The 27,983-nt window shown below is 54.4% G+C and overlaps 1 protein-coding gene and 1 long non-coding RNA gene across 3 annotated transcripts in view; one reads left to right on the top strand and one right to left on the bottom strand.

The window, feature by feature from the left end:
* CCDC12 (coiled-coil domain containing 12) overlaps nt 1-27,983 on the top strand; it is a 56,382-nt gene that overhangs the window by 19,441 nt on the left and 8,958 nt on the right. Inside the window, exons 1-2 of one of the 2 annotated variants that reach the window (XM_047095459.1) lie at nt 982-1,578; nt 13,476-13,543. In XM_047095459.1, the coding sequence (XP_046951415.1) occupies nt 1,435-1,578; nt 13,476-13,543 (212 nt within the window). In that variant the 5' untranslated portion in view covers nt 982-1,434. Of the gene's footprint in view, nt 1-981; nt 1,579-13,475; nt 13,544-27,983 lie in introns of those variants that run through there. The other variant, XM_047095460.1, reaches the window with a different exon arrangement.
* On the bottom strand, nt 987-3,982 carry LOC124523639 (uncharacterized). The gene is made up of 2 exons (XR_006965057.1): nt 3,881-3,982; nt 987-3,347 (listed from the first exon to the last, which is right to left on the bottom strand). It is a non-coding gene; the product is annotated as an uncharacterized LOC124523639 (long non-coding RNA).

Raw genomic sequence — 27,983 nt, 5'->3', positions numbered from 1 at the left:
ACTTAGTTGCAAGCAACAGAAATCTATTTTGTTTGTTTAAAAAACAAGAGCCAGTCTTGGAGGTACGCAGGCAAAAAGAAGCCCAGCAGTTCTCGCGAAAAGTGGCTCCCCTACCTGCCTACCTGCCTCTGTACTAGACTCAGCCGCGGGCTCGGCTGCGGCCCTGCAGTCCTGTTGCAGCTGCTGCCAAAGGGAAGTCTGTGCTGCTGCCCCCTGCCCCCTTCCTAGCTCGGAAAGTGAGTGTAGGGCGCTCTCAGCCTCTGTACTGTGCAGCTGGCTCTGTTTTGCCCAGGCTTAGGTAGAGCCTTCCCACGTAAGGCAGGGGCACAGGCACTGGGCGGCCCGTAGAGTGACCTGGGAACTCAGGGTCCATTCTCCTTCCTCCATGGCTGCAGGCAACCTGATGGCGTAGACAGCCCGGTCAGCTTGAAGTCAGGAGACTGTGGTCCAGGCCTAGCTCTTGTCCTTCTCATCCTGCACGTTTCACCTGGACCTCCTGCTGCCCTCAGGATGTTTATGTTGTATGAGAGCTTTGTCTGTACTGCTCCTCATCCTGCCTGCTCTGTCCAGCGCCCACCCTGGTCACTGCAGCTTGGGGCGGCCTCCTACCGCTCACTTCCTCTCCTCGGTCAGCCTCTCTAAGAGGAGGGATGGGGTCTGACTCGGAGGCTCTTCCGGTGGACCATGTGGCAGAAGTGTGACCCGGGAGTGGGCAGGCTCTGGGAGCATTCAGACTTCCAGGTCTTACCGGGAAGATTGTGACTTGGTAGGTTCTATTTATAACAGGTTCCGTGGGCCACTGGATCTGGTTCATCCTGTACCTGATGTTATCTGAGGCCTTTGCAGCCCTAACAGTTTGTGGTTTTCTTTCTTTTCTCATTTGGTAAGAATGGACATGGTCACACTTCTCTGGCTGTTAATGCAGAACACACACCCAAGCCTTATTTTGAAAGTTTTGGAAGCATGATGCAATCAGAAAACCTCAGTTTTAGTGCTGACCTATCTTTTATTTGCTGTGAACCATTGAGTAAGTCCTTTAGTTGTTCCAAACCTCGCTGCATGGAGGGGGTGACCATACCTGATCCCAGGGAAGTTGTGGGGCCAGAGGCCCTATGTGCGTGTGAGAGGGAGACGTGGATAGCTGTGTGGGCAGTGCACTGTGCAGGTGGAACGGGCTGCCCCTCCACACAGACTCCCAGGCAGCTCCCCTCTGCCACCCTGAGGATGAGAAAGTGGCTCTCTTGACCCATATCCGACTCGGTTTTCAGTGGCTTCACCCGGTGACCCTTGCCCTTTCCTTTCTGGTCCTTTCTTTGTGCTCTTTATAAATCACACTCTGTAGTCACGTTGTTGCTACCCGCTGCCTGTCCTCTGGCTTTTCCTGGCTTCTCAGTCCCCGCGGGCTAATGTCTGTAGCCCCTGGGGCAAGCCTCCATGCTGGCGCCTCCTTCCCGCAGCCCCAGTGCACCTTGGATGTCTCCCTCCTCTCCACAGAGACGGGGCTCAGGCTTAGCACACCTGCTCCTTCCAGTTCCCCTCATGCCCCTGCCCTCCACGGACAGCTCACGCTTCTTGCAGGTGAGTTCAGGTTTCATCTTGTCAGCTGTTAGTCACCCAGGAAGTCACAGCGCTCACGCCGTGTGATGACTATCCATTCACCTGTCTCCTTCCCCTTTCATCTGCCCCCGTCCGCCTGAGGGCAGCAGTCATGTCTTCCTCACCTTTCTGTTCACAGAGGACAAGGCTCAGAGACACTCTGAAAATAGTTGAATGAAGAAATGAGGCCACTAGACAGGCACGTGGATTTGGGAGTTGGCCGGGCTGAGACTTTTCTCAGGGAGAAGCAGAGTTGCCTTTACTTAAGAGTCTGTAGTCTGTGGCCATACCTGCCGGATGAACTGCACTGTGTGCGAAGTCTATCCAAGACCACACAGTTTCCAAAGTCGGTTGTTCAGGCGTGGACTGGGGCGCTTGGACGCCCGCCCACGCAGAAAAGTAGCGGCGCATCCCGGTTGATCACACGCTTTGAGTAAAGCCAGTGGTGTCATGTGGATAGCAGGAACCCTGATGTGGTCTTGTTGGTGGCTGTCAGGGAACGCTTGGGGGGACCCAGCACGGGTGTGAACAGGCACATGGGCCTGGTGGGGAGGGGGAGGTAGAAGAGTAATTTTCAGGGTCACTTACTGGGGTTTTCAGGCCCTTGCTTGCCGTTTCCCTTGGATTCAAGGATGGTGAACACGTGATAGGTGGGCTCCCTCTTCCCTCGGGGGCTCAGGCTGAGAATCCTGTCCACCATCCAGGGTTCATGTGCAGAGGGGAAGCCTGTTTGCTCTGTAGTCGGACAGATCTGGTGAGGGTCAGGTGCCAGCTGTACGGCCTCAGGACCGGAGATTCTGGGTGGCTGTTCCATCCCCCCGATACAGCCAGCTGGGCTCCTGTTGCAGTGCTGTGTGACTCTGCTGTCCACTGTGAAGCACGGGACGGGGGTTCTGGGCCAGCCTCCCAGTGCCACACGAGGCCGTCTCATACCGGGGCTGGGGGTTTCTCAGCTTCGCGGACCTTCTTGTTTGCCTTGTGATTCGCTTGCTCTTGCTCCAGCCGTGGACTTTACCACGGTGAGGAAGTCCTGGTGGTTGCGAGTTCTGCTTTGTGGCAGAGGACGCGTTTTCCCTCCCGAAAACGGGAAATGGTGAGGCCGGGTGAGAGGGTGGGGAGGTAACCTCACCGCTCACCATCAGTTGGTTTCTTAACTGAAATTTTTGTCATGAGCTGGGCAGCTGTCTGGCCTCGTTGGAGGGTGCTCGTCCTCCAGCGCAGCTGCTGGTTTGGCTGCTGGGCCCAGTCCCGGGCTGCAGAGGGACGCCAGTGTGCGTCTGCCCTCCTCTTCCCGTGGCATGCTGGTTCTTTGGGTTTTGTGTGTTTTTAAGCTTGACAGAGGTCACTAAACGTTGACGAGGCTGCATTGGGCCTGAAGGCCAGCCTTGGTTTCCTGATTTCCCGTTGAGCCGGGTGAAGGTCAGGAGAGTCTGTGTAGGGTGTGAGGACAGTCCAGACAGTGAGCTACACACAGCTGGGTTCCTCTAGCTGTTTTAGATCATTTTGTTATTAAATCACTTTGACGACGGAATGAAAGGAAATGGAAAAAACATTACCCACAGTCGTGCTGTGTGAGCCCGTGAAGTCTCAGGCCACCGCCTGTGTCTTGTTGCCATGGTTTGGCTCACGGCTGTGTGTGTGGGCTCTGTGCCTCTCACGGTCCCGTGTGTTCTGTTTCGTGGTGCCGTTCCCGTGACCGCGTGGCCTAGCCGTGCCAGCAGGTTGGACTCCCCTTGTAGCTCCAGTCCTCCCTGTTAGGAGAAACCTAGCTGTGAGCACCTCTCCGCGCATTGCTCTTTTCTCTCCTTGTGGTGCTTTTCTGGAACTGAAGTTCCTGGCTCAGAAATGGTCCCGTCTGGGTCACATCTCTCTGAAACTACACCAGGAAGAGACGGGAGCAGTGTGATGCTGATGCAGACGTGCTGTTATACACCCATGAGACCCCGTGTGTGTGTGTGTGTGTGAGGTGGGGGCGGCCGTGTGGCCAGTGCAGAGGGCTGGGTTCTATGGGGAGCAGCCTAGGCTTGAGGCCCACCCTCCCCTTTGGACCCTGGGACCTGAGCTGTGTGACTCCGGGTGGGCCCTAGACTCGCATTTTTCTAATCTGTGAAAGCAAGCAAGCAGCCCTGACCTTATTAGACTTTTATGACGACTACTCAAGTAATGATTATTTCAGTTAATTGAATCATCGGTTGCCTGGCGTGCTGTCGTGACCGCTATTATTGTAGGAAATACAGTAGAGCAGGGATGAGGAGCAGTCGGGTCCCGCCCTCCCGGAGCTCACCTTCCACTGGGAAGTCTTCTCATTTGATGGACCTGGTTAGATATGATCCTTCCCACACTCCTAGGAAGTGGGCACGGTTGAGATTTTTGCCCTCGATCTACAGGGGAGAAGCAGAGGTGCAGGTGATTGTCGGAGGGGAGTGTAGCACTGACAGCTGAGTGGTGAACACGCAGATGTGTGTGGTGGGAAGAACCGCATGTGTGGCAGCAGGGAACTGGGCTTCTGGCTGTGTCCCCAAAGCAGTGGGAAGAGTAGGGGTCTGACGTGCACAGACCTGAGTTAGGTGCCACCCAGCCTCAGTCTTTGCGTCCATGAGACAAACCTACTGACCCCTGATGCCTGGAAGTTGTGGGAGGAGAACCTTGTGTATAGGGGAGGAATTAGCATGTGTGTCCTACCTCCTCTGGCTTGCTCATTCACTCTTTTGCTGTTAGTCCCACTGCCGTAATGTGCTAGGTGCTGGGGAACAGAGACGGAGAGGCCTCTCAGAGCGCCCCCTTTAGGGGGGAAAGACAGATGATAAAATCGCATGCTGGCAAATCCAGGTAAAATCCAGTGTCTGGGGTACTTATCAGTGGAGGGCCTGCCTGGGGAAGAAAGCCCTTCTGCTGAACAGGGGTGTGACCTGCGGCCCACACAGCGGGGGACGTGCCGAAGCCCACCTGCCGTCTGCCAGCTGCCCTGCAGTTGGGTGGTATGTGCAGAGCGATGGCTTCTGTGGGGAAGCCTCCCGCGGGTGGTGCCTGTCCTTCCAGCCTGGAGCCCTTGTCACTCATCCCCGAGGGGATCAGATGGGTCATTCTTAACTTGAGCTTCAATTTTAAAAATGACATGTTTGTCACCTACAGAAACTTGGCAAAAAAATAAAGAAGCGATATTAGAAAAGGATGATGCCTTCCATTCACCCATCACTACGTTTGAAAAGGTTAGAGGTAGATCAGTTTCTCTGCGGGTTGGACTGACAGTAACTGGTCTCTTGTTTCCCAGCCTGGATCTGGGCCCTGGGCCCTGGGTACCTGTTAAGTCTGTTTTGGTTCCCAGAACTCAACTGGCTATCCACTTTCTTGGGGGTTTTTTGGTGTGTGTGGGGTACAGTCAGAGCAAGGGGTGGAGGGGATGAAAACAGGGAACGGCTAGCTGGTTCCCCAGGGGGGTGCAGACACGATGGACATGACGGCGGGACTCGGGGGACACCCCTGGATGCCAGGCCTGGCACGTAGGTCCTGCACCAGAAGGCGGACCCAGGTTACTTTCTTTAATCCTTGACATCACTGCTGGAGTAGCGCCGGCCCTGCTTTAACAGGGGAGGAATTGGAGAGGTCCTGAGTTTGCCGCGCTTCCCGCCATCGCTAAGCTGTGGAGCTGTGGTTTGCCTGCGCCTGCCGGTCTAGCCCTGCTGCCTGGGCTTCCTCGTCCCATAGGGCCCTCCCCTCTGGCGGCCCAGAGGCACTGGCCCTGGCTGGCCGTGTGTGAAGGAAAGGGGGCGCCTGGTCTTTGCCCTGCCCTCAGCAGGACCTTTCAAGGGCTTCTTTCCTGCTGGGGACATGGGGCCCATGGGGGTCGTCCCAAGCCGCTGCACCTCACAGTGCTACTTGTTCCCTCTGCTGCCCTTTCCCCTTGCCCCCACTCCTTAAGGTGCAGGACAGGGGGTACTTCCTTTGGAGAGCCTCCCCGGATACCTCAAATGCCACCCAGAGAACTCTGTGTGCCTCCCCACCAGCACCATGCTGTTGACGCCTTCCCTTTCCTCCTCTGGGTCACTACCCCCTCGAGACTCTGAAGAGCTATGGGTTGTTACTCCAGAAGAATGAGCCTTTTCACACCTGGCCTGTGTGTGTGTCTGATCGCTGAGTTCTGGGATCCTGTCCATGGACCCAGGCTAAGAGTTCCCACCCTGGTCCCTGAACACTAGGGGCCTCCTTGTTCTTTCTCCTCCTCTGGACCTAATGTGGCATACCTAGCACGAGGGAGCCAGTCAGTATTTGTTAACAACTAATAATCTGCTGGACGGGGCATCTGCTGCCTCCTTTGAACACAGCCGGTTTCCCATTTGCACCTGCGACAAGAATAGGACCAGGCTTGGCATGGGGCCAGTTCCCCCCACTCCTCTGGGGTGGGGCCATGTAATAGGGCATCGATGGTGGGGCCAACCCTGCCTCTGCTGAGGACGCCTGGACAGGCTCTGGACCCTTGGCCCGCGTCCACACCGGCCTTCGTCAGACTGCAGGCATCAGCCTAACCCTCGTCTGCCTGAGAGCCACTGCTCCCTTCTCTTAGTCCCCTTACCACGGCTATCTTCTGTGTCACAGGCGCCTTCTTCTCCCCATGAGGCTCAGTCACAGCCTGGAGCCAGTCGTCTGCCTGACCTCGCCCTGTCCCCCAGAGCGCTCAGGCACCCCCGTGTTCCGTTTCAGCACCACTGCCCTGGTTCCGGCTCTTATCTGCGGCCCTTATCTCCAGTTTATTACTGTGCCCCCCTCTCTTTGTTCTCGCCGCTCACAAGCTCTTAGGGAGTGCCTGCACCCCCGGGGAGAGCAGTGGCTCTCTGTTCCTGGACGCTGTGAGTCTGATTCTTGGTGAAGCACTGAACGCAGAATCAAAAGATCTGTCCCCCGGCACAGATTGTCACCCGTCTTCTGATGTCTTCATGAAGCAGACACTGTCATGCTTCTTGTCTACTCTCAGGATTGATGAAAGTGAAAGCTTATCATGACCTCTGCAGATGCAGGCAGTCTGGGCCTCTAGCCCTGTGGTTTCTCTGTGGCCCTGCCCTTCCTGCCCTGGCACGGTCCTCCCTGCCCTTCAGGTCTGCTGCCTCATCCCTGCGAGCGGCCGGCTCTTCTCCTTCCTCCCTGGCTCCTCCATTCCTGTGACAGTGCCATGATGTCAGTGTGGTAGTCTTTGTTTTCCTAGAATAGGAAACTAAGGCCAGACAGGTCAAATAACTTGTCCAGGGTCACACAGCAGGGCGAATACGGAGCTGGGTTTTGCCAGGCAGGGTTCGGCCCAGAGCCCTTGCGCTCTACCTACAGCAGTTAAGACAAGTGCCTGCCCTCAAGGGAGTGTCCACCTGCTGGACAGAGTGGGCATAGCAGGCCAGGTAGTCCCAGACCAGAGTGCCGCCCTGCGGGGATCACTGCCTGCCCAGGAGACTCAGAACCTCCCTCCCCACCCTTTCCCCAGTCCCTGGGCAGTAGAGGACTGTGCAGTTTCTGTGCCCCAGTGTGGTGGCATTCAGCCCGGGGCTTATCACTGCATATTCAGGGTGAGTCAGACCCTGGGTGACTGCCCTACCCCGTGAGTGCCCTTGGAGCACAGCGCCTGCTGCAGCCGCACCCCACAGGAAGTCTCTCCACCTGACATGCGGCTGCCCTGGTTCTGAGGATGGGCAACAGGGTGAAATTGTGAAACCTGCCAGCTTTGCCCCCAGCCAGTCCCTTCCTGTCTGTCCCCCCTTCGCCCCTTTCTGTGCCTACCTCTCCTTGATTTTTCCCCGCCCTGGGCCCAAATCAACTGGAGAGGCTCAAGCTGGGGTCACTTTCACTTCTTCTTAGGGGACTGGGTTTGGGGCCTTGTTCTCTCTTGATTGTTGAACAGAAGGGCCGTTTCCATGAACAGCTCAGCAGGCACACCCAGAGCTAGTGAGGCATCTGGGTACTGGAAAGGGTTTCTGTACCTGTGAGTTCCTGTCGGGTCTCTAGCTGCTTCAGTAATGGGCTGATGGTAGGGGGAACCTAGATCAGAGGTTGAAGTGTCTGTTAACACTTTCCTGCTTCCCTCTTCCTCTTCTGGAAGGAAGAACCCTGGGCAGCATCTCCTCTTAGGATGAGGGAGGAGCTTGCTCCTTGCCTCAGCAAAAGAGCTCCTGCTTCAGCAGGCTGCCCTGATGGCAGTTCCCACCCTTGTGTGATCGTAACCAGCACAGATGCACAACAGCCGCAGGCCAGGACAGGTCTAGGCTGGGAGTGGACCATCTCACCTGGTTTCTGGTCTCCCCGTCTTCTCCCATAACTCCCCTTCTAGGCTGCCACAGTGCCCTTTGAGAGTTGGGCTAAGCCTGTTCGCAGCCCTGGAGGATTGCCTCATCAGCCCCCTCTGCTCCTGACCTCGCCCAATCCTGGCTGAGCCAGCCACGTGGGACGGCCCCACAGGCCTGGACAGTGCCCTGGCTCTCCCCTCATGGCTTTGCCGAGCACTTACCATTCCAGCTTGGTAGCTGCTTGGTAACTCTCCCTCTACTGGACATTTAGAATTGAGTTTAAGGGTTACCTCCTTCTCTGACAACACCTATCACTTGCCAGTTCCCCAAGCATACAAAACATTTAATAAAGTCTTCCTTACCACCCACTCATGACACAGAGTTACCTTTTTCTTTCTGTTCCTTTGTGTGGATTTGAGGTCCTTGAGGACAGCGCTCTTGTTTCCTTTATGTTTGTGACCAGGGGCAGACCGAGCGCACACACAGGGGACCGGAGGCACAAGGGGAGAGGGAGGGCAGCAGCAGGAGACAGCAGCTTTTCTCCCACCCCACCCCCCAGCCCTCTACATTTTTGTGGGCTGATTGAGTTTCTAATAGGATTCAGGCAAATAGGGATTGATGCGCACCCCCTACCCCCTGCAGGGATACTCAGCTAATGAGGGCTTCTTCCAGGAGGGCACTGAAGAACAAACACATTGTTAAAACACCAAGTCTGGAATGCCCCAAAATTGATAAACCTCCAGCTGATCTGATATTTTATTATTTTTGTTAAGTAAGCTCTATGCCCAACGTGGGGCTTGAACTCATGACCCTGAGATCAAGACTTGCATGCTGTACTGACTGAGCCAGTCAGGCACCCCTCCAGCTAGTCTAATAAAGAAAGAGAAGAGACACAGGTTGTCAGTGTCCATGGATTATCATTATGGATCCCACAGACATTGAAAGGATAATAAGAGTATTATAAGCAGTTTTATGCCAGTAAATTCAGTAACTTAGGTGAAATGGATATCCCTTGAAAGATACAAATTAATGAGACTGACACAGGAAGAAATAAAATCTGTAGAACCCCATATCTAAAACCTCACAAAGAAAACTTTGGGCCAAGATGGCTTCACCGAAGTCTTATCGTAGACTTAAGGAAGAAATGATACCAGTCTTGCACAACCCTCATTTTATTTGTAAAAATGTTGGTTTTGGCAAAAGGATGTCTAACAGTGTGAAACCACTCAATCAGGCCCTGTTTGGGGCAGGGCTATTTTTGAGAGCCCCTTAAGTGTTGCTTTCGAGGCCCCTTCCTCCTGCAGGCTCTGGGACAAGTGAGGGCAGCAGGGTCAAGGCCTAGGTGTGGAAACTGGGCTGGGGTCAGAAATGGGGGGTATTTCCAGGAACAGGCAAGTGGACTGCGGGGAGGATCCTAGTCCAAGACATGGCTTTCCTGCCCTCCTCCACCAGTGTTTCTAAGAGTTTGGCTCTTCTGGAATTGGTGGAGAGAGTAATTAAATAGGCAAACATTTGATGAAGGTTGTCTCCTCCAGGCCAGGAGGAGCTCCAGGAAATGCCCCCATACTTGAGGAAGACGTGAAGGACTTGAGGGACTGGATATGAATAGCGAGGAACCCAGGACTGTGTCCTGGGCCTGGGGTCAGACCCTGATGTGCTCTAGGCCCAGAGGAGCCACAAGCTTATTGCCTGTGGACCTCAGAAGGCTGCCTGCAGGAGGTGGCCTTTGGGTTGGCCTCCAGAATTGGTCAGAGGGTGGGTTTTCTTCAGGGTTATGAGAATGGGCATGTCAGGATTTGAGACAGAGAGTCTAGCATCAGGGTATTCTGGAATGGGCTGCAGGGCGAGTGTTGGGGCCTTGTGAGACTGCATCTTGAGAATGGCAGTTGTCCCGAGGGTCTGGGGAGCCAACGAGAGCTTTGAGCAGAGGAGCAGGAGATCTGACCAGCATCTTGGGCATGGATGGTAAGGTGGGGAGAGTCTTTGGGGAGGTGGAAGAGGAAGCTGCATCCTCCAGAGCAGAGGGGCAGAGGGGCAGCTGGCTGGCTGGCCCACAAGGGAGGCAGGGATGATTGTGGGCTGGGTTGTGGTGGGGACCTATGGAGGTAGCTTGGGAGAGGGGAAGGAACCGAGAACAGAACAGGGACTGGGAAGGAGAAAGAAGGGAGATTTGGGGAAGAGTGTGTGGGGGGAGGGGTTAAGTGGTGAGTCAGATTTAATGGTCTCCGGGTGGGCGAGTGTCTCCAGATTCCCTGGGATGCTGTGCCCCTTGAGCCCTGCCTGCACTCGCAGGGTGTACTTCAAGCTGGCTGTGGCCAGTCTGAGTGCGCGTGGCCGGATCCAAGCCATGTCTGAACCAGGTCTGAACTATGGCGGGGGTGGGGAGGTGGGGGGAGGCACGGGAGAGGTGGCTGGATCAGCGCTGTTTTTAGAAACTGAATGCCACTCTTGACACACTATCTCTCATCTGCTTGGCGAACACAGGGTGGGGGTCAGGACCTTGATCCAGACCTGCAGCCACCACTGTCAGGCGCTATGGCCTTGGTCAAGTCTTTTCCCTTTTCCCTGATGGCCATTCACCAGACTCCTTGTGGATTGCATGGAGGACCTGGAAGACAGCCCCAGGAGGACCTTTGAGTCTCTGAGGCTGGCGGGGTGGGGGGGTGGGGGGGCGGCGGCGTGAGGCTGGTGTGCACCTCCTGCTGCCATCCCAGGTCACACATCCCTGCTGTGACCGAGGCCAGGATGGTCCAAAAGCTGTTCTGCTACTCGTGACACTCACTGTCTTATCTGAATCGCTGTTGAGTGGGAAGACTGGAGCACACCTCGTCCTTGTGTTTATGTGGCCTGTGTATTTGTCAGCCTGCTCCTGCCCCACACGCATATCTTTATTGTTCTGGAGCACCTGCCCTTCCCACAGCAGCCCAGGCTGGGGTCATCCTTAACCTCACACTGTGCGCAGAGGTGATGACACAGCCCGCCCACCAGACTGCCCGGCATTTTTTAAAATGTCACCTAGGTAGTTGGGTGTTTTCTCATTTGTTAATGAATAACTGGCCTGCGCCAAGGCACTTGAGTGTCTCTGGGACTCCAGGACAGCGGTGGCTGTGGTAGCTGCTGAGAAGGGGCATGGTGTTTGCACAGGACTGGTTCCCAAAGGCTGTTCCTTAGTCCTCACCCTCCTCTGTGAGGTAGTCCAGGTTAACTGAGCCCTGTGGAAAAGAAGCCTTTCTGTGGGGTCGCCCACCAGCCCACTTTGGGGAAAGCTGAGCCTTTTCTGCCCTTGCACCTCTGTCCTTCATCACCAAGGGGAGGCAGGCACTGATGGCCGTCAGGGTGTCTGCTAGCTGCCAGTTGAGTTGGGAAGGAGCTTTTGTTTGACTGTCCAGGCTTATGGCTTGAATAATCCACTGGCATTTTGTCGGGGGGGAGGTGCATGTGTCTGTTGGGCCTTTGTGCGGGGTCCTCCCCAGGCCCCAGCAGCCCTGGAGGCCCCGAGAACTTTAGCTTGTTTCTTATTTAAGGATTTGTATTCTGGGGGCACCTGCATGGCTCAGTCTGTTGACCATTCAACTTCAGCTCAGGTCATGATCTCACAACTTGTGATTTTGAGCCCCATGTCGGGTTCTGTGCTGACAGCTCAGAACATGGAGCCTGCTTCGGATTCTGTGTCTCCCACTCTCTCTGCCCCTCCTCTGCTCACACTCTGTCTCTGTCTCTCTCAAGTATAAATAAACATTAAAAAAAAAAAAAAGAACTTGTACTCTGTTCTCCCTTCCCTCTTTCCCATCACCAAACGAATGCCTCTCTGCCCCAGGGCTTACTTGTCCAGTGCGATTGCCAGACTCTCAGGAAAGGTCCTGCCAGCAGCTCCCCCAGCCTCTCCTTGGGCTCCTAGTGCCTTAGGACACTGGTCAGAGCCCTCTGTGATTGACCCCACCTGCCTTGACAACCTTACCAGCATTCACCTTCACCATGACTGCTATTGCAACCACCTAGGTGTTCATCTGACCACACCCGCCTTGGCTCAAGCTGTGCTCCCCTCCAGGAATGCCTTTCCTACTTCTGTAACACCCAAATTCTGCCCATCCATCCCCTCCCCACCCCACAAAACCATGCTGACCGCTCTCCTGTTGCTGCTGTCACTCGTTCCCTGCTGCCTCCTGCCTCGTCCCCAAGAGACTAAGCTGCCCTGGGTTGAAAGAGCAAAAGATTATCTTGATCACATCACCTAAGGTTTTCTTTGAGCCAAAAGCCTCTAGGCTGGTTTTGGTGGTCTCCTTTCCCCGTAAGTGGGAGGCCAAGGAACAGTGGGGTCTGGTTTTTCTGAGTCTCCACGATGATCACTGTTAGGAAGTGACTCATAAAATAAATGCCACTCCTGGGGAGGCAATCATCAGCGGCATAAACAGACTTCTAGGAGAGCTAGTACACCAGCTACTTCACCTGTAATTTATGTCAGTTCTAGCTTTTTTTTTTTTTTAAAGCTTATTTTTTTTAGTAATCTCTGCACTCAACATGGGGCTTGAACTCACAACCCCGAGATCAAGAATCTCATGCTCCTTTGACGAAGCCTGACAGATGCTTCCACCCCACCCCCACCCCCCTACCCCACCTCCACCCCCGCCACCAGCTCTTTCTTATGTCATAGCCAGCTCCCTGTGGCACCTTACTGATGTCTTCTCGGAACACTGCCCCAGCGAGATGGTCGAAGGCACGTTGCTGCCAGAAATGAAGTACACAGTGACACCCTCTGGAGGGTCAGCCCTGGCAGGCAGGGAGACCCTGGAGTCTCTCAGGACATGCACTGAGAGCAGAGAGCATGGTCATGCATTTGAGCACAGACCGCTGCACACACCGTGGATGGCTGTCTGTCCCCAGTCTGATCTAACGGAGTAAGGGAGAAGGTCCAGGAAGACTTGCTTCCACAGGTGGACGCGGCATGGTGGTATCCGTTGTTGTGGCCCCTGGTGGATCTGGAGAACAAGTATGCTATGTCAAGTGTGACATGAACATGACTTCTTTAGACTCGCAAAGAGATGGGGGGCAGGAGAAAGACAAAAATGATTCAGAATTTTTCCTATAGAAACTTCAAATTAGTTCCCCTTCCCTCCATCCCCTGAATACATTGCGGGAGTCATATTGCAAGCCCAGTTCTAGTTTGAGCTGTGGTTCCTCCTTAATGTAAGCAAATAGGTGTTTCTGGAGAAGGGGAGTCCGGCCTGGAAGGGGAGTCCGGAGGCCTGAGCTTTTGCCCCACCCTCGTTGCTGGTCACTACTCTTCCCAGCTCAGCAGGGGACTCCCTCCAGACCCAGGAAGTGGGCCTCTGACACCGGCCAGCTTCATTACTCACCATGAAAACCTTCTAGCTCCTCCTGGTGTTCTCTGAGGGCCACTGGGGGTCTGGCCTGGGCTTACCGGTGGTTAAGTTTGGCGGGGTGGGGGGGGGGCTTGGGAGGGTAGAAGGCTGGCGGGGGAGAGGGAGGCTCCAGTGTTGTGCCCCACTTGGGGGCTGCAACACCAGGCTGCTCCTGGCCAGGGAGTCCTGTTTTTCGCCAGGTGCCTGGGCATCAAGGATTGCATGTGACCAAGTGGTTTTCTCCCTTCCTTTGCAGGACAAGGAAGATGGGGAGCCCAAGACCAAGCAGCTCAGAGAAGGGGAAGAGGAAGGCGAGAAGCACAGGTGAGGCCCGTGAGGCCCGTGTGCCGCGCTCTGCCCTGTGTGCTCCAGTGACACCTGCCGGTTTCTGTGTCTTCTCACCTCTGTTCACAGTCTTTACCCCGTGCCTTCCTCCCCGCCCCGGGCTGCCTGCTCAGAGCTGAAAATGTCGCCCTTCTCCCCAGTCGGAGCCTGAGCCTGCTCTGTACCCTTTCCCCTGCTGGCCCGCTGGCTCGTACTCAGCCACCGGCAATTTCTTCCCGACCCTCCTTATGGTTTATCACTCTTCCAGTCAAACTGCTTTCGTGGTGTGATTCTTCGGCACCTGCAGAATCAGGCCCAGACCCTGCCTGGTGTGTAAGCTCTGTCCAGGCCACCAGCCTGGTCCAACCTAGTCCCCCCCGTAACCTCTCTGGCCCTTCAGCATCTCCTGACGGCATCCTCTCTCAGCCTGGATTCCTCCTCATCTCCGTTTTCCTTTCATCTCTGCCTTTGACCTGTCGGTCTTCATGTGGAGCTCAGCTCAGAGGCCTCCACTTCTTCATCCCTGTCTGTGCTCCCCCACCCCTCTCAGGTCATAGAGGGCATTCCTCTTTGCAAATCCTGTCTTCTGGCTGAGTCAACTGTAGTTTCCCTGAACCTGGCACTCTCCCCTGTGGTTGCGGGCACATGGTCTGCCTCCAGTCTCGAGGGCTGGCACCTCCACACGACCTGGGTGCTGCTTTGCATCAGAAATACCCGGGAGCCACTTGCAGAGCTAGCGTGTGGGGCAGGCAGGAGCTCTGTGTTTGGTCTTCATGAGCTGGGGAGAACCTTCATGTCTGCCCAGCGCTTCCCATACCAGCGTTGAGTCTCGTGCCCTCCCTCCCACACCCAGCACCGAGCTGGGGCCATAAGGGTAGCTGGGGGGCTGTGCTTAGGATCACACTTGGTTTCCGAATGGACAGGTCACCTTGATGTCCTCTGTCCCAAGCAGGCACAGGGCTTGATGGCACTGGCTCACTTGGGGGAGTGGATCTTGAGGTCCTCAGAAAACTTACCTGGGCAGACTGTGCTTTGCGGGTTTATAGCAGGAGCGGGGGACCCTACCCGGAGGAGGGAGCAGGCCTTCCTGATGCCACAGCCTTGTGTTGTCTTTACCAGTGTGAGTGGGAACTCAGGAGGAGCAGACCCCTCATCTGGAGCTGATCTCAAATGAGGTAGGGCTTTCCAGGTCCACAGAGGGGTGTGTGTGTGCGTGTGCGCGTGTGCATGCACGTGTGAGTGTGGCTTCACAGTTTACCCAGTGGGTTCACACTGTCCTCACAGCAGCCCTGTGGGGTCCTTGCCACCTCCCTTATTATCAGAGATGGTAACAGCTCTGTGCTGAGAGGCTGGTGGTGCCAGTTGGTGGTGCTGGGACCCTCGCCACCCCAGTGGGCTCTGTGCTTTCTTATTGGGCCCACCCTCCCCCCCCATCACCTCAGGGAGCCTGGCTGGTGACAGAGACAAAGGCCAGGTGGTTGCTCTTTTGTCAGGTGACTCCACTTGTGTGGTTTGGGGGTGCATACCTGCATAGTTTCCCCTGTTCTGTGGTAACTGCTGGGGGAACCTTTGGTTTTCTTCTGGTTTGTTCTTAGGTTCTCAGTCACTGACTAGAGCGTTGAGTCCTGGGCTCTCTTGGCTCTGCTGGAAGGTCCCTGCTTTCATCCCCCGTCCTCCTTGATGAGAAAGAGAAGGGTCATTGGTTAGCAGGTGGGTGGGTCATAGAGTAGAAGTAGAAGACTTGACTGTTGAACTGTGCGATTGAATCTCAAACATGGTGTTGATAGAGGAAAAAGCAGGCTTCAGAACTGAGAACAGACAGGGTAGGAACGTGTATATCAAATTTAGAAGCCCCCACAGCGATAGAGGTGTTACTCGCTCAACAAGGCCTGACTCGGCTGGTTGTCTGATTGGCACAGGGCATCCTTCCTGGCCTGGGAGGCAGCAGTGGACGAAACAGGCCCTGCCCTCAGGGGGCTGGCATTCTCTAGAGGGAGACAGACTTTACAGAAAAGCAAGTGTGTGGTAAGCTGTCAAGGGCTCTGAAGCGGGAGCTGCAGAAGTGTAAACACGCAGGTGGAGGTGCACCAGCTCCTGGCCTCAGATTAGCTGCTGGGAAGCGGGGAGGAGACAGAATTAGGGAAAGGCTTTCACCGGCTACAGCATAGGATTTCTTTAACAACAGCAACAAAGTGGGTGGGGGGGGGGGGGACAAACCTGTCTCAAAAAATGCAAAATGTTGCTTTTGTTGACTCTGGAGGAAGTGAGTACAAGTGTTGTGTTATTCTCTGAATTTTCCTGTGTGCCTGAGAGATTCATAATGAAAGCAGTGTGAAAGAGAAAGTGAAGGGCGCATGGTTCCAGGTTCCTGTGCGGGAGCTCCGGGTCAAAGAGACCCCGTTCACCTGCTAGAGTCCTTTGTAGTGAAGCTCCAGACCCCCTGTGAGATCCCCCTCAGGGAGCGAATGCAGGGTCCCTGTTCCTTTGCTCGTAGCAGCCCAGGGATCAAACTTGAAGACACTGAATTGGGTTCTGCTTCAGCTTATCTTGTTCTTCCAGTTTCCTCTGACCCTGCCTCCTTTAAGGCAGGGTGTGTGGTGGGCCAGTCCGGCCTAGTAGGCAGGGGCTTGACTTCAGTGGCTGTGCCTCTGCTGCTCAGTCACTGCCTAGCTTGTCAGGAAGCCCAGCCTTAGCCAGGACTGAATTTGTGGCCCCCCAGGAAAAACGGACTGTCCTCACTTTAACAGGCATAGAGTAAAGGGTTTGTCTGGGTTTATCTTGGAAGGCCTCAGTCCCTGTGCCAAGTGGCCAGACCCTTGTGGGTGTGACCCCAGACTGCAGGGTCCAGGGTTTGGGTGTGGGCTTTCCAGAAGTACCATGAGGCAGCAGAGTCTGTCAGTGTCTCTCCCAGGAAAGAGGGGACCTTTCTGCTCCTCTGCACCCCAAGTCTAGAAAGGAACTCCCAGCAGGATGCTTACGGCTTGAAAGCAGGCTCCAGCCCCTAGGCCACAGCCCCCTGCCATGGCCCCCTTTGCCAATGGGGAGAAAGGAGCTACCTTCTAGGTCCACTGAGCGGGGGGTGGGGGGGGTGGGGGGGGTGGCAGGGATGACCTCTGAGGCCAGTTAACCGGTGAGCATCTCAGCTTCCTTGGCTCCTGGGAGGTAAGAATAGTCTGCTTCAGTCCAGGTCCACGCACACTGAGCCTAGGTGCCAGGTGGGCAGCCCTGTGGGCACCAGCCCTTCTGAAGTGTCCTGAGAGAAACGCAGGGCCCACTCCAGGCTGCCTTCAGCCCAGGGCAGCAGGACAAGGCCTCCTGGAGAACATTCCTCTTGAGTTAGGTCTGGAATCTTAGTGGGTAGGATTTAGGCAGAGAAGGTCCAGAGGTGTAAACCAGCAGGGTGAAAGGACGAGTGGGATGGCCACTTGTTGGAGAGGCACGGACAGACACCCTCTGACCCATTGCTTGTAGACCCCAGCCCGGGCTTTTTATACAGATCGCTGGAGCAGGGAGGAGGATTTAATATGGTGGCCTTTAGGCTCTGCACAGGCACGTGGCACGCAGCCTGTTTCTTCAGTTGGTGTTCACTAGGTTGTCATGTGCCTTTGTTTACACTGACAGGACTGAGCAAAATTTTCGAAAGGTTGAGGCAATTCTTTGTGCAGCAGCGGCCCCAAAGTTGTAGGAACTAGGCTGATGGTGAGACCTCAGGACTGCCACTCAGGAGCCTTCTGGCCTTGGCAAGTCACATTGCCTCAGTGAGCCTCACCCGAGGCTTTCTTTGACTGAAAGATGGGGAGAAAAATAACACTTGCTTTCCTGATGAGCACAGCAGATACTGTCACTGGGCTGTGGGCAGGAAGAAGACACTTGTAGGCCCTCCTGAGCCAGCTGAAGGACTCCAGACACACCTGGAAAAGGCAGAACTAATGTTTGTGTAGGCTATGCTAACTTTGCAAATAGGGCAGTCATGGGGGAAACGGAGGTGGGTGGATAAGGATAGAAATAAGTACATTGGCCAAGAAATGAATCGTTAGGAGGTCTTCTGTGGGGCCTCCCTTCCTTGGTACAGATCATCCTCAGCAAAGAAGTTGAGCGGCATCATTTTGCACATGCAGGGGCGTGGGGGGTAGGGTATGTGGCTGAGGAAACAGGAAAACCCAACAGGATTGAAGGCAGGCACCGCAGGACGTCGCCCCTCACCAGCCATGCTGGCGACTCACCCAGCTTCCTCTCTGCCCGTGCTCCTGCCCATTTGCCTAAGGAATCTTCTCAGAATCTTGGCTGTTCTAGTTCCTTTGCCCTTCCTGGTAAATTTTAGCATCAGCTTGTTCGTATCTATGAGAAAAGCTTGCTGGGATTTTGATTGGAATTGCCTGGAACCTGTAGATCAAAATTCCTTTTTAAAAATTTGTATTACTCTCTTCAGGATAAACCCTGCCCTGTCCCCATACAACGAAATCCCCACTAGGGTGGGGAGTCAGTCCCTTGAAGGGGGACCAGCCTGAGCCACGTTCTGTGGGAAGGAAAGACGTGTTTGCATTGCCAGAAAAGGGTCCTGCTTGTTCTCTGGGCTGGATCCGCCCTCTTCCAGCCAGCCTGCCCTGTAGCTAACTCTGAGGGGCCTCCATGACTCATCTCTAACACAGCTCCTTGCCTGCTGCCTAGATAAGAGATGATCTGGCGGCCCTGGAAAGCTGGCCCACAGAAAGGGGTATTTCTGTCAGCTGCTTTTGTTTTTTTCTTTTCAAGCCCTCAGTCACTTCCTCTGATGGCAAGTCAGCTGACATATGTGCCATAGAGGGGTGCCTGGGGTAGGGTTCGTGGCTGATAGTCACAGCCACCCTGCCAGGTGGGAGGAGAGGGGAGGTGTTGCACACTCTACCGGGCATGGGGCAGGGGAGCGTGTCTTGTTGAGTGCCTGAACAAGCAAGCCTCAAACCCTCAGCCCCCACAGCCGCCACCTCCCTCTGGCTTTGGATCAAGGTCTGCACCCAGCTGGAGCAGTCACCGTTCGGGGACAGTGGTTCACTCTGGAGTGCGTGTCACACACTGCTGCTGAAGAAACTGGGCCACTGGCCCTCCTTCTTCAGGATGGAAAACCAGTTCTCCCACTCCCGTGTGGAGAGAGGTCCCATCCCCGCTGAGGCCCAGCCTGGGCCTGGCCTGGCGCCCAAACCCTGTAGGCTGGCAAATGGCAGGCCTTCTTTTGTCTGCGAGTTGGGTCCCCAGGACGGTGTCTGTGTGCCAGGGCGTGCTCACAGACCCGTGGCATCCGCTTGATTCAGTGGCCCTTGTTCCACTGTAGCGGTAACCACCAGAGTGGCCCTCACCCACTCCTCTTGGCTTCCCTCACTGCGCTCCGGGCCTGGGGCTGTCCCATCCGTGGCACTGGGGAGGGAGCGTGGCTCCATGGCTCGTGCTGAGGCACCAGCACAAAGACCTGCGGCCGCTCTGCTTTTCCTGACCCTGTTGCTCAGGAATAGGCCTGGAATGTGGGAGAATGAACCAAGAGAGAACTAGTTGAAGGAAGGCAGTGTTCACCATGAGACCAGGCCAGGCGCTTCCCTTCTGTGTCAGGGAAAGGTGGGAGGCTGGCTGGGTCCTTTCTTCGTGGAAAGAAGTCCTGATCTCGTAGGTCATGATCATCAGTGCTTCCAAAGCCCTTCTCAGTAAATCCCCCTGTCTGTTCTGGGGGTAGGTGTGGTGCACCGTGAGGTGAAGAAGCTGTGCTTCATGCAGATGAAGTGACTTGTCCAAGATCTCCCTCCTGAGAGCAAGCGGAACAGCGCTGGGACTCCCCCCAGATGCCTCTGTCTGCCAGCTCCTGAGGCAGGCCAGGCCTGGTTCTGCTCCATGACCTTCACCCTTAGCGCTGCTCCCAAACACGGAGGTGCCAGAGCCTCCGTACCACGTGCCCTCTTGGCCGGGGCCGGCGGGGTGGGCATCAGGGGGGCCAGGCAGCTGTGCGGCGAGAAGAGGAGGGTTTCTCTGGCAGCCTGCAGCAGAGGCTGGCAGCTTACAGCCCAGGGCAGCCTAGTGGGGTTGAGCGCCATCCACCGTGTGGCCTGTGCGACGGGTTGGGCCCCAGGAGGATGGGGGGCGAGGGGCTGTGCAGGCTCCTTCTCCCCAGTCCCGTCTGGCCCCAGCCAGCCAGTGTGGCCAGTGTCTGGCCTCGTCTTGTGGGCCCTTTGGGGTTCAGCTCAGCTGCCAAAGCCTTTACCCTCCTCCTCTTTTAAAATTTAAATTGATACAAAGTACTTAAATTCTATATTTCTTTCAGTTGTGGAAAACTTAGAAAATACAGACCACCACGTATCTGTGCATATCCTGCTGTTACCGTTTTCACGTACTGTAGCCCGACCATCTATTGATAAATACTCTTCTACAAGATTCTCAATGGCTGCTTAATATTTCGTTGAGAGTACTACTCATAATTTATTTTTCAGCTCTTGATTTTTGGTACCTCAGCCATTTCTGGTGCTTCACGTCCCCGTCAGCTGTGCGTTTTCAGGTGGGGTGGGTACAAAGCCCAACCTGGAAATCCAGAGAACGTGGTCTGGGCTCTGCAGAGGCTCGGGTGAGAGCGGGTGCAGGCCACATGACCCTGCTGTGCCAGCAGCTCGAGCCGGGCAGGGACCTGACCCTTGGCCCTGGGCATTGCCTTGAACAGCTGCTGGCTCTTCTGAACCATCACGGGCTGGGCATCTGGTGCTCTTGGTGGGCCTTGGGGCCGACACAGTTGGGTGAACATAGCTGTCAGTCTGTCTCAGTGGGGCTCCCATGTGGGTCCCATCCCTAGCGGCTCTGGTGCCCCGTGGCCTCCCTGTTTTTAAGGCAAAGGCGTGGCTGCCTTTCTGTTGTGTATTTCTAAAGCCCTTTGTGCCGCTAACACCTGTGACCCACTGTGATTTTAGGAGCTGAGTGGGGGTCCTGGTAGCTCGGAGAGCTGGGGGGATGGGCTTTGGAGAGGGAAGAGGGGTTTCAAGAATGGCGCTGTGGGCTGCACTCCTGGAGCAGGAGGGTGGGGGGTGCCCAGCATGCATTTTCCCCTTAAGGAACACCAAGGGCTCAGAGCACTTGCACTGCAAATGGGACTGCAGCCCTGGGCAGGACTCCCAGGCGTGGGGTCAGGAAGCCTTTACTCTTCCACATGATTGCGGGTCCCTGAGGAGCTCGGTGAGGGGGACTGGGGTCTGCCTGAAGGCCAGAGACCTGGGTTTGGATTCTGGCTCTGACTTTTCCCTCACTCCGATGCCTCAAACGCATCCATGAGCCTCTCTGGACTGATTTCCACGTCTGGAACGTGTCAGTAACCACCTTAGGTTGAAGGGCAGCCCTGAGGGCAGCATGCGGAGGGCATTCCTGTTGAGAAGCAAGCATTATCCCGTTCTCTGCCTGTCGCCTGGGCCTTGGGGCCGGGGCAGGACCAGCGGATGCGGGAGTTCCCACTGCTTTCCCTGAAGCCCTCTGAGGGGTCACTTGAGAGGCTTTGTCCACGTGATGTGGCCCCGTCCAGCACGTGGTCGGTTCTTGTGCCACATCCTCTCTGCCTGTCATAGGACAGGAGGCCTGGGGTGGTTGGCAGGGTGGAGGTGGAGCTGGCCGGATGGAAGGGGAGGGAGCTTTGTCCCCTATCTGTAGTCTGTCCCCATGGTGTGGCCAGAGTCATCCTTTGGGAGGACAGCTGGAGTCCTATGTCTTCTGCCCATGAGTGGGGAAGCCGCTGGGCTCTTTAAAAGTTTCATTTGCTATTAAGCCAACCATCAAGTATCCAAGTGTCCTGGGTTAAACTGTTCAGCAGCCACCAAACAAAAACATCACCGTAGCCCAACAGTTTCCACGCTGATCTTGCACTTTACCTATAGTGAAGTTTCTAGGTGTTGTGACTGCACTGTCCCGAGCTGGACATTCCCACCCACCCTCACCCCCAGTCCTGGCCGGCATCTGGAAGGGTGCTCATCCTCTGGGGGACTCTGCCAGAAGAGAGCCACAAGTGTCTGCCCAGGGCTGCTACAGATTGTGCTACCAGAAACATTTCTGTGTGGAACATTGTGTTTTGTTTGTCCCTGTTTTGTTGCTATTCCTACGGAATAAGTTCCCCAGAGCAGGCTTATCAGGTCATGAGGTTTGAACGCTTTCATCAGTCTTGAGGGAAGTGACCCCCAGCCTCTGGAGCCCTTGTGCACACCAATTGAGATGGTCGCCTGTCACCTTGTTTTCATGGGTCTCCAGGGTCTGGCCACTGGTAGCAAGAAACGAGGCCTTGTTTGTATTAGGGACACGGAGGTGAGTGTCGTCCGTGTGCAGAGCCTAAGGCACCCAGAAGGTTGTTGGGTGTGTGTGTGTCCCTGGAAGAGCCCTGCGTCTCTGTACCCCGGATGTGCACACTGTGTGCCTCTGCGGTCAGAGCTGCTGTCTTTAGCCAGTGCTGGCCTCCAGGGCCTCGCAGGTCCCTCCTGGGCTTGGCCTTCCCTGTGGTCAGTGGCTGGGGGGAGAGCTTCGAGACAGCCCTCTTTCTGGTCCTGGAGGGGCCTGTATAGGCAGGAGGGACCAAAGTAGCCGGGTGGGGTGGGCTGTGTTCCCAGCAGGCCACGTGGGACTGTCCCATTCCGGCCTCTCTCCAGGGGTGCAGGACGGGCTGCGTGCGAGGTGAGAAGAGAGGCTCGTGTCCCAGAGGGTAAGGCTGGTAGCATGGATGAAGGAGGGTGAAGTGGGCCAGGGCTAGGAAACCTCCATGAGCAGCGGGCTTTCTCTGATGCCCGTTCACCAGGGAGTGGTTTGGACCACATCATCTGGAAATTTCCTTTCACTTGGACATTCTAGAACTCTACTCCTGGGTGGAGTTTCCCACTTGACAGAGAATGCCAGCTTTCTCCTCCCTTCCCCTGAATGGCACACATGGAAGGTGTGAAAAGGCACCTCCGTGTCCTCTCCCCGGGCTCTCCCAGCCAGCCCACGCCTGGGGGCCCTGCAGCTGGTCTTGAGGAAGACGTCTCAGCGGTCACCGAACCTGCTCGGGCACTTGATAGGTCTCCTCAGATGCCTGGGGAGAAGGCGGAAGAGAGGAGATGGGAAAGGGTACATTTCCCCCAACTTAAGGAGGCTCCATATAATGTGGACCTGGGCATCACTGTTGCTTTGCCACGGAGACAATGGAAGTCACTTAGGAGTTGGCTGCCTTGACCAGAACACATTCCTGCCTTTTTTGAATCTCCTGGGCACAAATCCTTTACTTCCTATATTGTCTTCCCAAGCATTAAAAGGCCCACAGGGCCCCTGGCCACCCATCAGTGCCCTCTCTGAATTCTTCCATCGAGCCGGGGGCAAGCGCATGCTGGGAGCTTAGTGCTGGAGCACAGTCCCTATGCACTTGTAAGGCAGGGTGTACAGGACAGCCACAAAGGGGCCATGTGCAGTGGGGTGTGAGGGCTGCTGAGTAGAGGGTAGGGGCATGTAGGGCAAAGAGGGGGCACAGGAGAGGAGCGGTCAGCTGTCTTGGGGTGAGTGGGGACATTTGGGCTGCCCACAGTGCCATCTTGTTGAGCTAGCTCTTGAAGCCTAAGGGGCTTCAGAGTGTGTAGGAGACAGGGCTGGCAGTGTGACCCAGGGGACATTTGATTGGAAAACAGACTGTAGGGACCAATGAGGAATGAGGCCAGGACTGTGCTAAGAGGCTTAGTCTTGTTTAGGGGACACTGGGGACCCTGGATCAGAGAGGGTGAAAGTAGAGGTTCCCAAGTGGCCTCTGTGTCTGTCCTCCCCATGGGACAGACCACAGGCTCAGCTCAGATGCCAGTTGCCTCCATGGAGGGGCCTGTGGGTGGCCCAGGACACGTGGTTGCAAAGGGTGGAGTCCTAGAAGGCACTGGGCTCACTGTGTTGCCCTCCTGTCCGTAGACTCCAGGGCCAAAAGCCTCCGGAGCGCGTCTTGGCCTCTGCTTCTCTTTGGCCAGAGGCGCTGATGGCTGCCGGGTGCTGAGCCCACCACAGTCCCTGCTCCTGGGGGTCAGCCTCACTGTGTCCCCTCTGCCTGCTGCCTCTTTTTTTGTTTTCTTCCATCTAATTGGTTGGCTGTTTCTGTGCAGACAGAATATTAACTACATTAGCAACTCTAGAAACTACAGAAAATCGGAGAAGCAAGTAAAAAAATCGCTTAGATAATCACTGTCAGCGTTTGGTTGTTTTTTTCTTTCTGTTAATTGTTCGGTTGCGTGTTAAGGGCAGTCTTTCACAGACAACGTTTTCAGTGGTTATGCAGTGATGGATCTGACGTCTGTAGTTATTTGGGTGTATATTTACACATTTTATTTTAGTTTTTGAGTATGTAAGGGATTCGTGGCTCCTAATTCAAAGGTATTAAAAGGCACACGGGGAAAAAATTCTTCATTCACTCCCAACTCTTGCTTATAAGACAACCTCCCCCCTCTCCTCAGTAGGCTCCTTGCCCCCATGTGGGGCTTGAACTCACAAGCCTGAGATCAAGAGTCATGTGCTCTACCAGCCGAGCCAACCAGGTGCCCCTAAGACCACCTTTTTAGGGCCAGCTTCTTGGCATCTTCCAGAGGTAGGCGGTACACAGATGGGAAAATATGCTGCTATGTCCAACCTTGCCCCCCCCGCCAAACAGCACACTTGTTTTTACACACGTGACAGCACGCTACTCTTCCTCACCTTGCTCTGGTTAGTCTAGCAGTAGCACATCATGGCGTTCATCCCACAAAAGTCACAAAGAGCATCTTCATTGTCCCTCTGGTCCTGTGGCATTCTGTTGTTGATACAGGCCAGAGGGCATGTGGCCAGGGTCTGCGTGAAGCGCTCTCTCCCCACCAGGAGAGGGTTAGCTCGGGGAAGGGGCGCTCAAGTCTGTGTCCTCCGTAGCCCCTAGCTCAGGACTCATGTGTTTTGTAGCCTCAGGCCCGGAGATGGCTGGGGAAAAGTTCTGGGCACTCCTCTGGCCTGGCCGTCTCCCACGCCTCTGCCTGTGGCTCCTCCGGGGCCGGGGCTGGGGCTGGGGCCAGCCCACCCTGCCTGTGGCCTATTGCTTAGGCCTTGCCTCAGAGCCTGTCTTCTAAGCCCTATCCGCAGATTTCAGTCCAGTCCAGGTCCATTCCACACCCGGTTCTGAGCAGAGAGGGCTGCAGAGGTAAGTAAGAGAAGAGAAGCCAGGCTCCTGGCTGGCCCCGCTTCCGGGACTCACTCGTGACCGAGGCCGGGCTCGTGGAGACCAGACACACTGAGGAGGCAGGCAGGGAGAGAGTAGTTTTCTGTTCTTTGGCTAGCCCTCAACTGCTGATGGTATGTCCTGGCCCGTCCTGCCATTCGGTGTGTGGTGTGCAGGAATAGGCACATCTCTGCCACCCGGTGGGCCACACAAGGACCACTTTATCTGCTCAGGTACCCTAGCTCATGGAGGGTATTTTGAGAAGCCTTGCTAGGCCACGTATGTGTCTGCTGGGTTGCTGTTCCCAGCTGCACTCGAGGGTTACTCTCTGGGCTTCGGAGGGCTAACTGTCCCATCTTGGGACAGTCTGCCATATTCCCACCCTGGCAGGTGGAGCCCTTGGGGTATGGGGCGGGGCTTCTGGGGCAGCATTGTGGAGTGAGAACAAGGCACTCCTGGGAGATTTGACTCTGTGCTGCAGGGCACTACTCTGTTCAGTATCGATGTCCACAGCTTGAATCCCTTACACAGCCTCATGAAATCAAGATGTCTTTGATTTCCATGTGGAAGCCAGTTGAGAGCATGACCCTTCCCATCCTTGTCTCGGAAGCATCAAAGCTGGGATTTGGACCCAGGTCACCCTGTTAGGAGCCTCGGGCTCCAGCACCTCCTCCCGCCGCAGCCTCCACATTCTAAGACCAGGGTAGCAGAACCTGTGCGTGCCTCCAGTGGCCTCTAGAAGAGTGAGCTCCAGATGCCACTGTCTGCCTAGTGACTGTGGCAGCTTCCAAGGGGCCCGGTTGGCGTGGTGTAGTCCCATCTCCCAGCCTCCCAGAGCTGTGGCAGCTCCGGATACCGCCAGATGCCGCCGTGGGGAGCCCCCAGGATGGCGGCCTGGGCCCGTTTTGTGTGTGAACCTGTTGTTTCTCAGCTTTCCTTTTTTATCTCAATTTTGGTTTTTTGGATTTTTGTTTTGTTTTTAATCATTCCATTTCCTGTTAATATAACTTGTTAATTATATACTCTTTTTCCCGTTAGAGGTTTCCGTAGGGATACAACATACATCCTGAACTTACCGAAGTCCAACATAAAGTAACACTGTGCCGTTTCCCATGCGACGCCAGGACTGCAGAACATTCTCACACCATGGATGGTTCTTCCCGTCTCTAGTGCTATTGCTGCTGCATTTTCAATCCCACAAGTCATTTTTACTCTTTTGTGCAGTCAATATTCATTTAGATTTCCCCACATAGTTACTCTTTCTGAGGCGTTTAATTCCTACCTGCAGTTTGATTGCTCTCATCTGAGGTCATTTTCCTTCTGTCAAAAGCACTCCCTTTAGTAAAGAACAGATTCCCTGACAACTAGTTTCGCCAACTTTTCTTTCTCTGGCCATATCACCCCATTGTCGGTTTCCATTATTTCTGTCGAGAAATCGGCTGTCCGTTTTATTTCTCCTTTGAAGATCAGGTGTCTGTTGAATTTAAGAAGTTTCTCTTTGTCTTTGGTGTTTAGGAGTTTGATAATGATTTGCCCAGGTGTGCTCTTCTTTGGGGTTCATAGTGTTTCTTTAATCTGTGTATATTGTATGGCTTGATGTTTTCCACTTATTAGGTAAAATCTTCACTTATTATCTCTCTCTTTTCTTAATGTTTTATTTATTTTTAGAGAGAGAAAGTGTACAGGCACGACCAGGGGAGGGGCAGAGAGAGAGGGAAAGAGAGAGAGAATCCCAAGCAGGCTCTGCGCTGTCAGCATGGAGCCTGATGCAGAGCTTGAACTCACGGACTGTGAGATTGTGCCCTGAGCCGAAATCAAGAGTTGGCACTTAACTGACTGAGCTGCTCTGGTGCCCCCCCGCTATTATCTCTTTAAACGTTGCTTCTGGGGCTGTCGTTATATGTATGTTAGATCTTCTTGCTATGTCCATAGGTTTCTTATGTTCTTTTCTCTGTTTTCCAACTTTTTTCCCTCTGTGCCTCAGTCTGGGTATTTTCTGACTTATTGGTGGTTCACGAACCCTTTCTCTAGCTGTTTTAAACTGCTGTTAAATCCATTTATTGAGTTCTTAACTTTGGTTGATTTTCAGTTGCAGAATTTCCATTTCGTTAAGTTTTACAGTTTCAGATACTCTGCTGAAATTCTCCACCTTGTGGTATATCTTCCTGAACTTTAAAAAATGTGTTATGTTATTTTATTTTTATTTTATTTTAATGTTTATTTATTTTTGAGAAAGAGAGCAAGCACGAGCAGGGGAACGGCAGAGAGGGGGAGAGAGGGTCCGAAGCAGATTCTGCACTGACAGTAGTGAGCCTGATGTGGGGCTCAACTCACAAACTACAAGATCATGACCTGAGCTAAAGTCGGTCACTTAACCGACTAAGCCACCCAGGCACCCCCAAATTTCAGTTATTTTATATTTAATTTCTTTTTAAAAAACATTTATTTATTTTTAGATTTTTTTTTCTAATGTTTATTTATTTTTGAGAGAGTCAGAGACAGAGCATGAGCGGGGGAGGGGCAGAGAAAGAGGGAGACACAGAATCCAAAACAGGCTTCAGGCTCCGAGCTGTCAGCACAGAGCCCGATGCGGGGCTCTAACTCACAAACCACGAGATCATGACCTGAGCTGAAGCCGGACGCTTAACCGACTGAGCCACCCAGGCGCCCCTAAACGTTTATTTTTTGAGTGAGAGAGTGAGAACGAGCGCAGGGGAGGGGCAGAGAGAGAGAGAGAGAGACAGACAGACAGACAGGATCTGAAGCAGGCTTTGTGCTTAGAGCAGAAAGCCCTATGCGGGGCTTGAACCCACAAACTGTGAGATGATGACCTGAGCCAAGGTCAGATATTTTACCAACTGAGCCACCCAGGTGCCCCTATATTTCATTTCTAATCATTTTAATATCTGGATCTCCTGTGAGTGTATTTCTGTCACCTTTATTATTATTTTCTTTTCTCATGGCTTTGGTTGAATCCTGGATGTTGTGTATGAAAAATCTTAGAGATAATCTGGGGTTCTGAATTAGTTATTTTCCTCCAGGGAAGATGTATTCGAGCTTTGGGCAGGCAGTTAGACTAAGGGTGCCCTGACCCACCCTCTCAGGACTGGGGAAGAGGCTTCCTTCCTGCACTGATGGAAACTTTTATCTCTTCGGCCACATGAGATTGCAGGGAGCTCTCCTTGGGGTCTCAGCTGTTCAGCCTCTGCTCGTAAGTAGACATGCTTTAGGGGAGATGAGGTGCCCAGTGTCAGGCTCACCTGTCACACTTGCCCT

This window comes from Lynx rufus, unplaced genomic scaffold (genome assembly GCF_022079265.1).
Source record: "Lynx rufus isolate CCGP_SWC_20201006 ecotype Redwood Valley unplaced genomic scaffold, mLynRuf1.p SCAF_4, whole genome shotgun sequence".
NCBI classification, from domain to species: Eukaryota; Metazoa; Chordata; class Mammalia; order Carnivora; family Felidae; genus Lynx; species Lynx rufus.
This window is presented reverse-complemented; position numbering and strand designations above follow the sequence as displayed.